Genomic DNA, 12751 nt, shown 5'->3' with positions numbered 1-12751 from the left:
CTGTCTTCACTCCCTCCACCTTGACACAGGTCAAACACACTTAGCACTGAACACATCTCATAAGTCATTCAGGTCCTCTTAGCCTCACTGCCCTTAGTACGTGTTTTGCTAGTCATGTTTCCCTGTTGTGTCAACATCCCCATTAATGGGATGTGAGCTCCCCACCCAGGTGACCACGTGCACCTGTAAGATGACTCTAGCTGCTGCCACAAATCCTCCTTCTGGCCCTGAATGTGATCTAGTGACATTCAAATGAACCAGTGAAATACCCTCGTGCCTTTTCCTTTCGTAACTGCACCCTGACCCCAGTGTTGTCACTTGTCACTTGTCCGTGTGACTTTTTCTTTTGGCTCCCCATGCTTTCTTGAGCCAGCTCCCTTGCAGCCTCCCTGATACGGTCCCCTCATGCCTTTGGTGACTCTGTTTCTCTAAGACCAGAGAAGCATAATAAACTATGTGTGCCTGCCCCTCTCTTATATCCTCTCTTGTGGCCACACCTGACTGGCCATCCCAAAAGAATAAAAAGCAGCTACCAAAATGAAACTGATTCAGCATACTTTTAAATAAAAGTACAATTCAGTAGTTGTACTTCTTTGTAACATTTGACCTCACCTCCCTGCCTCTTATGACACATCATAGAGATGTGAAGAGTCCAACTGTCCACAGGTCTGAAGCCTATACTGTCCAGGGCCAAGCAAGCCCTTACACTCTCTTGAGGACCTAATCATCCAGGAACCACTGATCCACTGTGGTTCCAACCACTGTGACCAGTCTTCCCCCAAAGACACTCTAAAGTCTGTGATCTGGTTTTCCCATGATCATTCTGGGAATGAGACTGAGGTCTTTCCTGCTGGATATCCCCTCCCAGACCAGACAGGACTTACCTGAGCAGACTACTCCAATATCCTGGTCATGAGATAAGATATGAGTATAGTTCTTAAAATCAGGTTGAACACAGTTATTGATACTCAAAGTTGATTCAGGCTCTGTCCTGTTGCAGGAAAGATAGAAATACCAAATAGTGCCAAGTCTTGGTCCAAAATAAGACCCTCTGGGAGCATCAGTGGCAACTCCACATTCCAAGTGTCTGCACAATGTATTTGCATCCTCCAGAAACCAGTACTGAACATACACAGTGCCCCATTTTCCTTGGTGCTTCACTTCCACTCTCCCCTCACACCTGTGGGCTCCATCCTTTAGCCTCGGCTCCAGAGTTTCTACAGAGACACAGACACAGGACTCAGGAGAGATTTTAGGAGACCATGTAGTCGTGTGCTGATAAGTATTTAAAAATCAGTTGTCCAAGAGGAAAAAATCCCTGTGAATAGCATTTCTTGACATCTGTGGTACAAATATTCCTACAATGGCCAACTCAAAGCTCCCAAAGTGCCATCACTGAACGTGGAGCAGGAAGGGAGGCACCAGGTATTTCTCACAAGCCTGTAGAACCAGCTCCAGGGACGCCACCAAGGACAGGTCTTCAGAGACTCTGGATGCTGCCCTCCCTGTAGATGTGCCCAAGGCTCCTAGGGCCCAGCTTCCCCGTCTCAGTTACAGCTCATGGCCCAGGATCCAGGAAGGAATCCTCCCTCTCCTTCCCTGTCCATAAGGAGCATCTCATCCAGCCTAGGAACAGAGGGCTGGGATAACAGGCTCTAAAGTGTCCCAGTTATTCCTGCCACCTGTGTTCACATCCTTGTGTAATTGCCACACTCGAATGTACCTAGTAACATGCATCTAACAAATGAAATTTGACAAAAGCTATGTTACTTAAGGGGCTTGCCTGGTGGCTTAATGTCTAAAAAAAAAATCTGTGTACCAATCAGTGTAGGAGATAGGGTTTTGATCCCTGATCTGGGACGATCCCCTGGAGAAGGAATTGGCAACTCACTCCAGTATTCTTGCCTGGAGAACTCCATGGACAGAAGAGCCTGATGGGCTGCACTCCATGGGAACCCAAAGAGTTGGACACGACTTAGTGACTGAACAGCAAAAACACTGTCACTTGAGAGATTAGGATTCAAGACGACTCTGGTTTCCCCCTATCTTGCTCTCTGTCTTGCTCTGTTGAAGACAGTTGCCATGGTATGACCTAATTATGGAGAGACCTGCATGACAAGGACCTGAGGCAGGCCTCTAACCAACAGCCAGCAAGAGACTGAGGCTCTCAGTTAAATAGTCCAGCAAGGTCTGAATGTTGCTGACATCCAGGTGAGTTGGTTTGAGTGGTTGAAACTTCAGATGATTGCACCTTGTGAGACATCATGTGTCAGAGACCCAGGTAAGTCATGTCAATTCCTGCCCACAAAAATCACATGATGCTAGATGTTTTCTGCTTTCAGCTGCCAAGTTTTGCAGTAATCTGAAGCAACATATAACTAATGTAGGAGGGCAGGATGCTAAATGAAATAAGTAAAACAAAGGAAAACATTCTTTGATCTCATTTATATGTGGAATCTAAAAAAAACTAAATTCATAGAAACAGAGGGTAAACTGGTAGTTGCCTAGGCAGGAATGGGGGTGGGAGGAATGAATGATGATCATCAAGTGGTACAAATTTCTTATAACATTAATAAGCTTTGGGGATGGAATGTACATGTGACTAGTTGTTAATATTGGACTGTATTCTTCATCATTACTAATAAAGTCAACCTTAAAGTACTCATAACACACACACAGAAAAAATAATTATATGATGTGATAGATGTGTTAGTAAACTTAATTGTGGTAATCATTCCATAATATATATATTCTTTTTTAATATTTTAATTTTACTAGAGTATAATTGATTTACAATGTTGTGTTAGTTTCAGGTATACAGCAAAGTGATTTGTTTATATATATATATATATATATATATATATATATATTCATTCTTTTTTAGATTCTTTTCTTGTATAGATCATCACGGAATACTGATTAGAGTTCCCTGTGCTATACAGTAGGTTCATGCTGGTTATCTATCTTACATATAGTAGGGTGTGTGTGTGTTAATCCCAGACTCCTGATTTATGTCTCTCCCCTACTCCCAGTGTTTCCCCTTTGGTAACCGTAAGTTTGTTTTTGGTATCTGTAGGTCTGTTTCTATTTTGTAAATAAGTTCATTTGTATGTTTTTAAAATTAACTTTAATCGGAGTGTAGTTGCTTTACAATGTTGTGTTTCTGCTGTACAGCAAAGGAATCAGCCATACATACACATGTATCCCTTCTTTTTTGGATATCCTTCCTATTTAGAGCACCACAGAGGACTGAGTAGAGTTTCCTGAGTAGGTTCTCATTAGTTACCGATTTTATACAGAGTATCAGTAGTGTATATATGTCAATCCCAATCCCCCCCAATTCATCCCAGCCCCTTCTCCCTCCACCCCAGTGTCCACGCTATGTCTGTGTCTCTGTTTCTGTTTTGCAAATAAGACCATCTGTTCCATTTTTCTAGATTCCACGTATATGCTTTAACATATGATATTCATTTTTCTTTTTGACTTACTTCACCTGTATGACAGTCTCTGGATCCATCTACATCTCTACAAATGACCCAATTTCATTCCTGTTTGTGGCTGAGTAATGTACCACTGTACATATGTGATATTCATCTTTCTCTGTCTGATTTACTTCACTTAGATAATGTCCTACACCCATGTTGCAGCAAATGGCATTACTTCATTCTTTTTTATAGTGAGGAATATTCCATTGTATAGCATCACATCTTCTTTATCCATTTCTCTGTTGATTGACATTTAGCTTGCTTCCGTGTCTTGCCTTTGTAAATAGTGCCGCAGTAAACACCAAGGTGCATGTGTACTTTCAGATTATGGTTTTCTCTGGACACATGACCAGGAGTGGGACTGCCAGACCAGTTGGTGGTCCTAGTCTTAGTTTTTAAAGATATCTCCATACTGTTCTTCATAGTGGTTGCACCGATTTACATTGCCACCAACAGTGTAGGAGAGTTCCCTTTTCTCCACACTCTTTCCAGCATTTATTGTTTGTAGATTTTTGATGATGGCGGTTCTGAGCAGTGTGAGGTGATACCTCATTGTAGTTTTGATCTGCATTTCTCCGATAATCAGGGATGTTGAGCATATTTTCACCTGTTTTTTTTGGCCACCTGTATATCTTCCTTGAAGAATGTATATATGTATTTCAAACCATCACACCATACACCTTACACCTTATACCTTATTATATGGTGATTATATCCCAATAAAGCTGGGATATAGACTAAAACTTTTTTGAATGTAAGGGGAAAGTGACAGAGGAATAATGGTAATGGGAGCTTGGAATATATTTCTCATCCTTTAATACTTGAAATAAGCAATTTACATAAATTATAGTATATACAATTGACATATACTAAACATGAGTGCATATGAGTTTATATATAAGGCTTTACTGCCATTACTATGAATTCTAAATGAATAACTTCATTTCCAGAATGCATAGTCTCAGTTGAAATTTTGTCTCTTTAGGGACACCTTCTCTGCTTCTCCCAGCTAGATTAAGTAACCCTGCTGATGTCCCAACTGATGGCAGTTATCAAAGTTTATTATAAATTCTTGTTTTGGTGCCCAACTGCACTAGACTGTAAGTTTTATGAGCCAGAGAACTTCATTCATCACCACGGGGGCCTCAGCATCTGGGGAACTGCAAAGGGTATGGATTTCATGCCACACGAGTGAATCCTCTTGCCAATGCAGTAGATGTAAGAGATGCAGGTTCTATCCCTGGGCCAGAAAGATACCCTGAAGTAGGAAGTGGCACCCAACTCCAGTATTCTTCCCTGGGAAATCCCATGAACAGAGGAGCCGGGAAGGCTACAGTCCATGGGGTCACAGAGTCAGACACAACTGAGCATCTGAGCACACAAGCCCATTTTTAAATCCATAAACATTTGTGGATGAAAGTCTAAATAAATTCCAAAAAGAACATGTGGAAATGATGTGATTTAGTGTATTTCTCTGTGGCATTAAAATCAGTGAGAAAATAATAAGAAACAATTCAGGTATGATATTGAAAAAATAAAATTAGATAGAACTTGACATCATATATAAAATAATTTACACAGTTATTTAGTATTGACCTATATTTTGACCTATAAATTATAAGAGTAAGGATAAAATAATTTTCTTAAACTTGATGTGGAAAAGAACACTCATAACAAGGCTCTGAAAGTAGAAACAAATATAGGAAATTTTTGTTATTATTCAGTTGCTCAGTCATGTCCGACTCTTGAGACCCCATGGACTGCAGCACACCAGGCTTCCCTGTCCTTCATCATCTCCTGGAGCTTGGTCAAACTCATGTCTATTGGGTCAGTGATGCCAACCAACAGGAAATTTTAATAGACAATTAATATTATTAGAAACTTCCATGAGGGACTTGCCTGGTATCCAGTGCTTAGGATTCTGTACTTCTACTGCAGGGGGTGCAGGTTTAATCCCCAGTGCAGGAACTAAGATTCCACGTGCCACATAGTACAAGCCAAAAGGAAAAGAAAAAGAAAATTCCATGAAACTGAAAACAAGGGAAAGATAAAATGAAACAATAGACTGAAAGAAACATCTTCAGCCTAGAAATGGAATAATTCAATAAGGACAAGGACATGCACCCAAACTATCTGGGTTCAAGTCTTGCCTCTACTTCTTATAACTGACTCATTTTGGGCAAGTGACTTTGCTTTGCCTCAGTGATCTATTTCCGGGGATAAAAAGTATATTCTGCCTTGTAGGATTGTTGTACACTCAAATGAGTTCATATAAGTGAGTGCAGTATAGGTGGTAGTGTAGTTGTAGTAGATAGTAGTAGTATAAAGGGCTTCCATATAAGTCATGAAAATATGATAAACATCGCAAGTTAAAAAGAACAAATGTCATGAGAAAATAATTCACAAATAAAGGATTAAATTAGTTAATACACACGAGTTTTTGCTATAAAGACAGGCTAAGATTTTAAAGTTTCATAAGAAGACAAAGTTGGTGAGGTTATGTGAAAACTAACATTTTCATGGATATGAGAGTTGGACTATAAAGAAAGCTGAGCACCAAAGAATTGATGCTTTTGAACTGTGGTGTTGGAGAAGACACTTGAGAGTCCCTTGGACTTCAAGGAGATCCAACCAGTCCATCCTAAAGGAAATCAGTCCTGAGCATTCATTGGAAGGACTGATGCTGAAGCTGAAACTCCAATACTTTGACCACCTGATGTGAAGAGCCGACTCACTGGAAAAGACCTTGATGTTCGAAAAGATTGAAGACAGGAACAAAGAGAAGGGGACGACAGAGGACGAGATGGTTGGATGGCATCACCAACTCAATGGACATGAGTTTGAGCAATCTCTGGGAGTTAGTGAAGGACAGGGAAGCCTGGCATGCTGCAGTCCATGGGATTGAAAAGAATCAGACAGGACTGAGCAACTGAACAATCACAATATTGTAATGGCTTCTGCCATACATCAACATGAATCAGCCATAAGTATACATGTATCCCTTCCCTCTTAAACCTTCCTCCCACCTCCCTCCCCATCCCACCCCTCTAGGTTGTCACAGTGCACCAGCTTTGGGTTCCCTGTGTCATACAGCAAATTCCCACTGGCTACCCATACTTTACATATGGTAATGTATATGGTTCAATGTTATTCTCTCAAATCATTCCAACTTCTCTCTCCACCATTGTGACCATAAATTTGTTCTCTATGTCTGCATCTCCACTGCTGCCCTGTAGATAAGTTCATCAATACCATCTTTCTAGATTCCATATATATGTGTGTTAATATATAATATTTTTCTTTTTCTTTCTGACTGACTTCACTTTGTATACAAAGCTCTATGTTCTTCTACCTCATTAGAACTGACTTAAGTGCATACTTTTTATAGCTGTGGAATATTCCATTGTGTATATGTATCACAACTTATTTATCCATTTATCTGTTGATGGACATCTAGGTTGCTTCCATGTCCTAGCTATTTTAAATAGTGTTGCAATGAACATTGGGGTACATATGTCTTTTTCAATTATGGTTTTCTCAAAGTATTTTCCCAGTAGTGGGATTGCTGGGTCACATAGTAGTTTTATTCCTGGTATCTTATGGCATCTCCACACTGTTCTCCACAGTGGCTGTATCCATTTGCATCCCCACCAACAGTGCAAGAGGGCTCCCTTTTCTCCACACCGTCTCCAGCATTTATTATTTGTGGACTTTTTGAAGACTACCATCCTGACCGATATGAGATGATACCTCATTGTAGACCAATGGAACAAGATAGAAAGCCCAGAGATAAATCCATGCATCTATGGGTACCTTATCTTTGAAAAAAGAAGGCAAAAATATACAATGGTGAAAGACAGTCCCTTCAATAAGTGGTGCTGGGAAATCTGAAATTAGAATACTTCTTAACACCATACACAAAATAAACACAAAATGGATTAAAGACCTAAATGTAAGGCCAGAAACTATAAAACTCTTAGAGGAAAACTCTTAGGCAGAGCACCCTTTGACATAAACCACAGAAAGATCCTCTATGACACACCTCCTAGAGTAATGGAAATAAAAATAAGCAAATGGGGCACAATTAAACTTAAAAGCTTTTGCACAATAAAGGAAACTATTAATATAAGCAAGATGAAAAGACAACCCTCAGAATGGGAGAAAATAATAGCAAATGAAACAACTAACAAAGAACTAATCTCCAAAATATACAAGCAGCTCATGAAGTACAATACCAGAAAAAGAACAGAATCAAAGAGTGGGCAGAAGACTTAAAGAGACATTTCTCCAAAGAAGACATATAGATGGCTAATAAACACTTGAAAAGATGCTCAACATTGCTCATTATTAGAGAAATGCAAATCAAAACTCCACTTTTAGTATATGATTAAGAGAAACAATTATAGATGGTCCTTACTTAAGGACCATGTAAAGAAGTGCAGAGCAACTTTTTTCATAATGGCAAAAACATTGAAAACAACTAAATTTCCAATAGAGATGGTTAGGTAAGTATATTGCCTTTCAGTCATATAATGAATTAACTGGAGGCAATTAAAAATTTCAATAGTATTTCTATGATATCCTGTATTTTTTAATTCTGCAATAAAACATTTTAGTGTGTAAAAGAATAGGTAATGATATAGAAAAATGTCCAAAATATATTACTGATTGTAGAAACAGGTTACAAAATAATATATATTAATACTAAATTATTTAATACTGAGGGTCTAAGCTTTCGTGTCTAATGGCATAAATTGCATCTGCAGGATAATTTTATGCCTATATCCAACATGAATTTTAAGGCTGAAGACACCTATAATGTGTGCCCAGCTCAGAAATCATCAGATGCTCAGAAAAGCCAAGACTATCATATTAAAAGGAGCAAGTCCAATGTTGTATGAAACAGAAGACTAAAATTTTAGTAGGATAACTCTAAATGGTATTGTTGCAAAGAAAATGAAAAGAGTGCTTGCTTTGGTGAAACACTCTTGCTTCTTAAAAAGCTACTGAGGAAATGGTCTACAGTTTGCCTAGTAAGAGCAGGGAGCTTGTATCAGAACATCCATTATCTTCCTCCTCATGGAACCAAACCCACCTCTGCCCACCAGAGACCCTCAGAAGGAGACTGTTGAGCATCTGCTCAGCACTCAAGGAGCAGATACAAGAAGAGAGGGAGCTTCCCGAGGAGAGCTGTGGACTAGAGGCTGAGGTCTAGGGGACAACAGTGAGCTCTGAGACAAGACAGGGTGACACTGAGTCTCAGCGGACCAGCACCCACATCTGAGAGAGCGACCTCCTCCAGGCTGGAGACCAGATTCTCTACAGCCCCATTCCTGACACCCGCCATCCTCTCACTCAGGGAAACCAGCTCCAGGGAGGGACAGGAAGGGCACAAGAGAGAAAGAGCTCCCTACAGAGTCACAGCAGATCCTGGGAGGGGAAAGGACCATCCCAGGCCCCCAGCACATCAGGAAACATCAGGGGGACTAGGGCAGGGACTCGGGAATTTATACACTTGGGGCTGCACGTTAACTGATCTCTACAGCCAAGAGGTTCCCTCTCCTGGCTGTGGGCTTCTCTGCTCCGTAATGGACACCTGGTGGGGACAGGTGAGGCCAGCAGGCAGAGTCTCTCACAGAGCCCAGTGCTGGGCAGACACGTCAACAAACAGAGGGGAGCCCGGGGGATGGGGGAGAGGAGCCAGAGAGAGGCAGACAGGTGCAAAGTATCTCTGATCTGGTTATATGCAGCAGCCATGACCCCCAGCCCTGTGGGACCCTGTGTGCTTCACAGACCAATGGACACAGTCCCTGCTCAGCAGTCCAGTTCCTCTCATACAAACAGGCTCCACCCCCCTTACACACACACACACACACACACTCACCCTCACACACTCTTCACTCACATACTCTCTCTCTCTCTCAAACACACACACACACACACACACACACATGCACGCACACAAGCACAGAGCCTACAGGAGCACAGACACAGGAAACATGGGGATCTAGAGGCAGTGTTCACACACCAGGCATGTGGAGCATGTGAGAGCAGCCCAGAGTCCCAGCTGGGTCAGTCGCTGGAACTTCCACACACTAGGAGCCAATGGGACCCTAGAAGCTCCTTGAGAACAAGGGAGACAGTGGAGGGACTCAGGCTGACCCAGCTCGGTCCAGACAAAACCTCACTGCTCTGTAAAATCTGCCACTATGACCAGTGGACCCCACACAGGAGAGGGACCAGTATTCACAGTCACCGTGGCTCCTTTTTGGTCAAAAACACTGAGGCTCGGCTCCAGAACTCCAGATACCTTTCCCTTCACCAAGGCATCCACTTCCTGCTGTGAACCAGGACAGAGGGGCAGCTCTTACCTTGACCACCCACCACGGTGCCGAGGAGGAGGACACAGAGGCCCGGCAGGGAGAGGTGTCTGCCCAGAGCCATCCTGACCCCACGTCCTCAAGGTCACAGTCCCAGCTGCAGGATCAGCCTGTGAGGAGGTGTCAGGGTGCCGACTGGGGTCTAATAGACTACCCCTTACACCCTCCCTCCTGAGAGCCAATAGCGACACCTCTCACCATTTCAGGCACTATCGGAGGCTGCATCTGCCACTTTCTGCAGCTCAGACACCAATGAGCTTCTGCATCTTCAACATCTCCTTATATGAGCAACACGGTCCTTTGACCTCCTGCTTCCGTGGTCCCTGAGAACCAGATGCCATGACCGGAGTGGCGTAGAAAAGTCTCATCAAAAAGCATGAGTGATTCTCTCTCCCCTGATCATCCTGGCTGATCCCCACAAACTATGAGATCTGGTAGGGTCAGGGTGTGGGATTGGTTGGCCTGTATAGACTATCTCTGGTGGAATCAGGCACTGATATTCCCCGGGACTGAGCTCTGGGTGGAAGCAGAGAACTCCAAGAAGGCTTGAAACTCAAGAATAATTATCAGGCCAGCAGAAAAAAAGTGTGGGAATTCACAGGTGAGTGTGGAGAGGGTGAGATGGGAACCATCAAGTTGAGGTGATGAAATTGTTGGTCTTTCCCTCCTTCTCAAAATGATCTGGAGAGTGGGTCCTGGATCACGTACATGTGTGCTCAGTCATGTCCAACTCTTTCAAGACTCCATGGACTTTAGCCCTCCAGGCTCCTCGGTCCATGGGATTCTCCAGGCAAGAATACTGAAGTGGGTCCCATTTCCTCCTTCAGGTGATCTTCCTGACGCAGGGATGGTAACTTCGTCTCATGTGTCTCCTGGATTGTCAGGCAGACTCTTTACAATTAATCACCAGGGAAGCCTATACTCTACACAGGTACAATAATGGACACAAAAGCACAACCCCTTGTCAAGGATTCAGGCGCCTAACAATGTACAACAGACAGGTGAGCAACCTTACGTGTTCGGACATGGGAATGCATGTCCATATCTTTAAAGTTCACAATTTGAAGGTTCATATGTAAAGGATTTACTGTGTTAATAGTTAGCTTCATTAATAGTAATAATTTATCAATCATTATCAGAGAAAAAAAGGAAGAAATGAATAAGGATATGAAGGAAGATGGAAAGGAAAATTCCATATCTTCATTTTTATGTAATTAATCTAATGGTAAACAACTCACCAATCAATGCAGGAGACTCAAGAGACAAGGGTTCAATCCCTGGGTCAGGAAGATCCCCTGGAGGAGGACATGGAAATCCACTCCAGTATTCTTGCCTGGAGAATCCCATGGACAGAAGCCTGATGGGCTATGGTCCACAGGGTCACATAGAATCGGACACAACTGAAGTGACTTAGCATGCATGCCCTATTACCATAAAAATCGTTTAACATAACTTTTGTCCACATTTCAGACTATTTACTTGTAACTGATACTCAGAACAGGAATTACTATATTTGCAGAATAAGAATTCATTATTTTTCAGAAATATTACTTTTTTTTTACCATATTGCCATATAGCACCCAGAAGTCTATCTGTTCTCCTATGAATCACTCAACCTTCTTGAAAAAGGAAAAGGAAAAAATAAACCTCTCTCTTTCACTCCACTCCAGGTCCAGGTTACTGTCTCTCCCAGGAGTGGCGGGGTTGGAGTTTTCCAGGCAGAGGAGACATCTGTGCTGATGGCTGCTTTCAATCTGTACCCCTGACATTTTCCAGGGCTCACTGCTGGCCCTCCACTCAAGTAGACATTCTGTATAGTCTCTACATAGTTCTCTACATAGTCCTTGGTGGGCGCTAGCCTTCTGAGTTCTGAATACTTAAAAATTAACTTTTACAACAGAAGTCCAAGGTCATATCATAGTCCACTCACTATATCAGTGCACTTGCCCAACACATGAAGGTTTCAGCTTCTTACATGGATATTGATCAGTAGCTAAGTCATGTCCAACTCTTTGCAACCCCATGGACTGCAGCATGCCAGGTTTCCCTGTCCTTCACTATCTCCCAGAGTTTGCTCAAATTCATGTCCATTGAATCAGTGATGCTATCCAACTATCTCATCCTCTACCACCCTCTTCTCCTTCTGCCCTCAGTCTTTCCCAGCATTAGGGTCTTTTTCAATGCGTCAGCTCTTCACATCAGGTGCCAAAGTATTGGAGCTTCAGCTTCAGCATCAGTCCTTCCAATGAATATTCAGGATTGATCTCCTTTTGGATTGACTGATTTGATCACCTTGCTGTCCAAGGGACTCTTAAGAGTCTTCTCCAGCACAATTCAAAAGCATCAATTCTTCAAAGCTCAGCCTTCTTTATGGCCCATCTCTCACATCTATACATGACTATTTGAAAAACTATAGCTTTGACTATATAGACCTTTGTCAGCAAAATAATGTCTCTGCTTTTAGCACACTGTCTAGGTTTGTCATAGCTTTTCTTCAAATAAGCAAGCATCTTTAAATTTTGTGGCTGCAGTCACCATCCACAATGATTTTGGAGCCCAAGAAAATAAAATTTGTTACTGTTTCCACTTTTTCCCCATATATTTGCCATGAAGTTACGAGACCAGATGCCATGATCTTAGCTTTTTGAATGTTGAGTTTTTAGCCAGCTTTTTCACTCTCCTCTTTCACTTTCATCAGGAAGCTCTTTAGTTCCTCTTCACTTTCTGCCTTTAGAGTGGTATCATCTGCATATCTGAGGTTATTGATATTTCTCCCAGCAATCTTGATTCCAGCTTGTGATTCATCCAGCCTGGCATTTCTCATAATGTACTCTGTATATACATTAAATAAGCAGGGTGACAATATACAGCCTTGATGTACTCCTA

The 12751-nt window shown here is 42.0% G+C and overlaps 1 protein-coding gene across 1 annotated transcript in view; it reads right to left on the bottom strand.

Annotated features, from left to right (window-relative positions):
• The window catches only part of LOC129656516 (antigen WC1.1-like), a 28674-nt gene extending 18745 nt beyond the window's left edge, over nucleotides 1-9929 (bottom strand). The window contains exon 1 of the mRNA XM_055587390.1: nucleotides 9857-9929. Coding sequence (XP_055443365.1) covers nucleotides 9857-9929 — 73 coding nt within the window. The remainder of the gene's footprint in view (nucleotides 1-9856) is intronic.
• Between the last annotated feature and the right edge of the window lie 2822 nt (nucleotides 9930-12751).

The sequence above is a fragment of the Bubalus kerabau genome, chromosome 1 (genome assembly GCF_029407905.1).
Source record: "Bubalus kerabau isolate K-KA32 ecotype Philippines breed swamp buffalo chromosome 1, PCC_UOA_SB_1v2, whole genome shotgun sequence".
NCBI lineage: Eukaryota > Metazoa > Chordata > Mammalia > Artiodactyla > Bovidae > Bubalus > Bubalus kerabau.
This window is presented reverse-complemented; position numbering and strand designations above follow the sequence as displayed.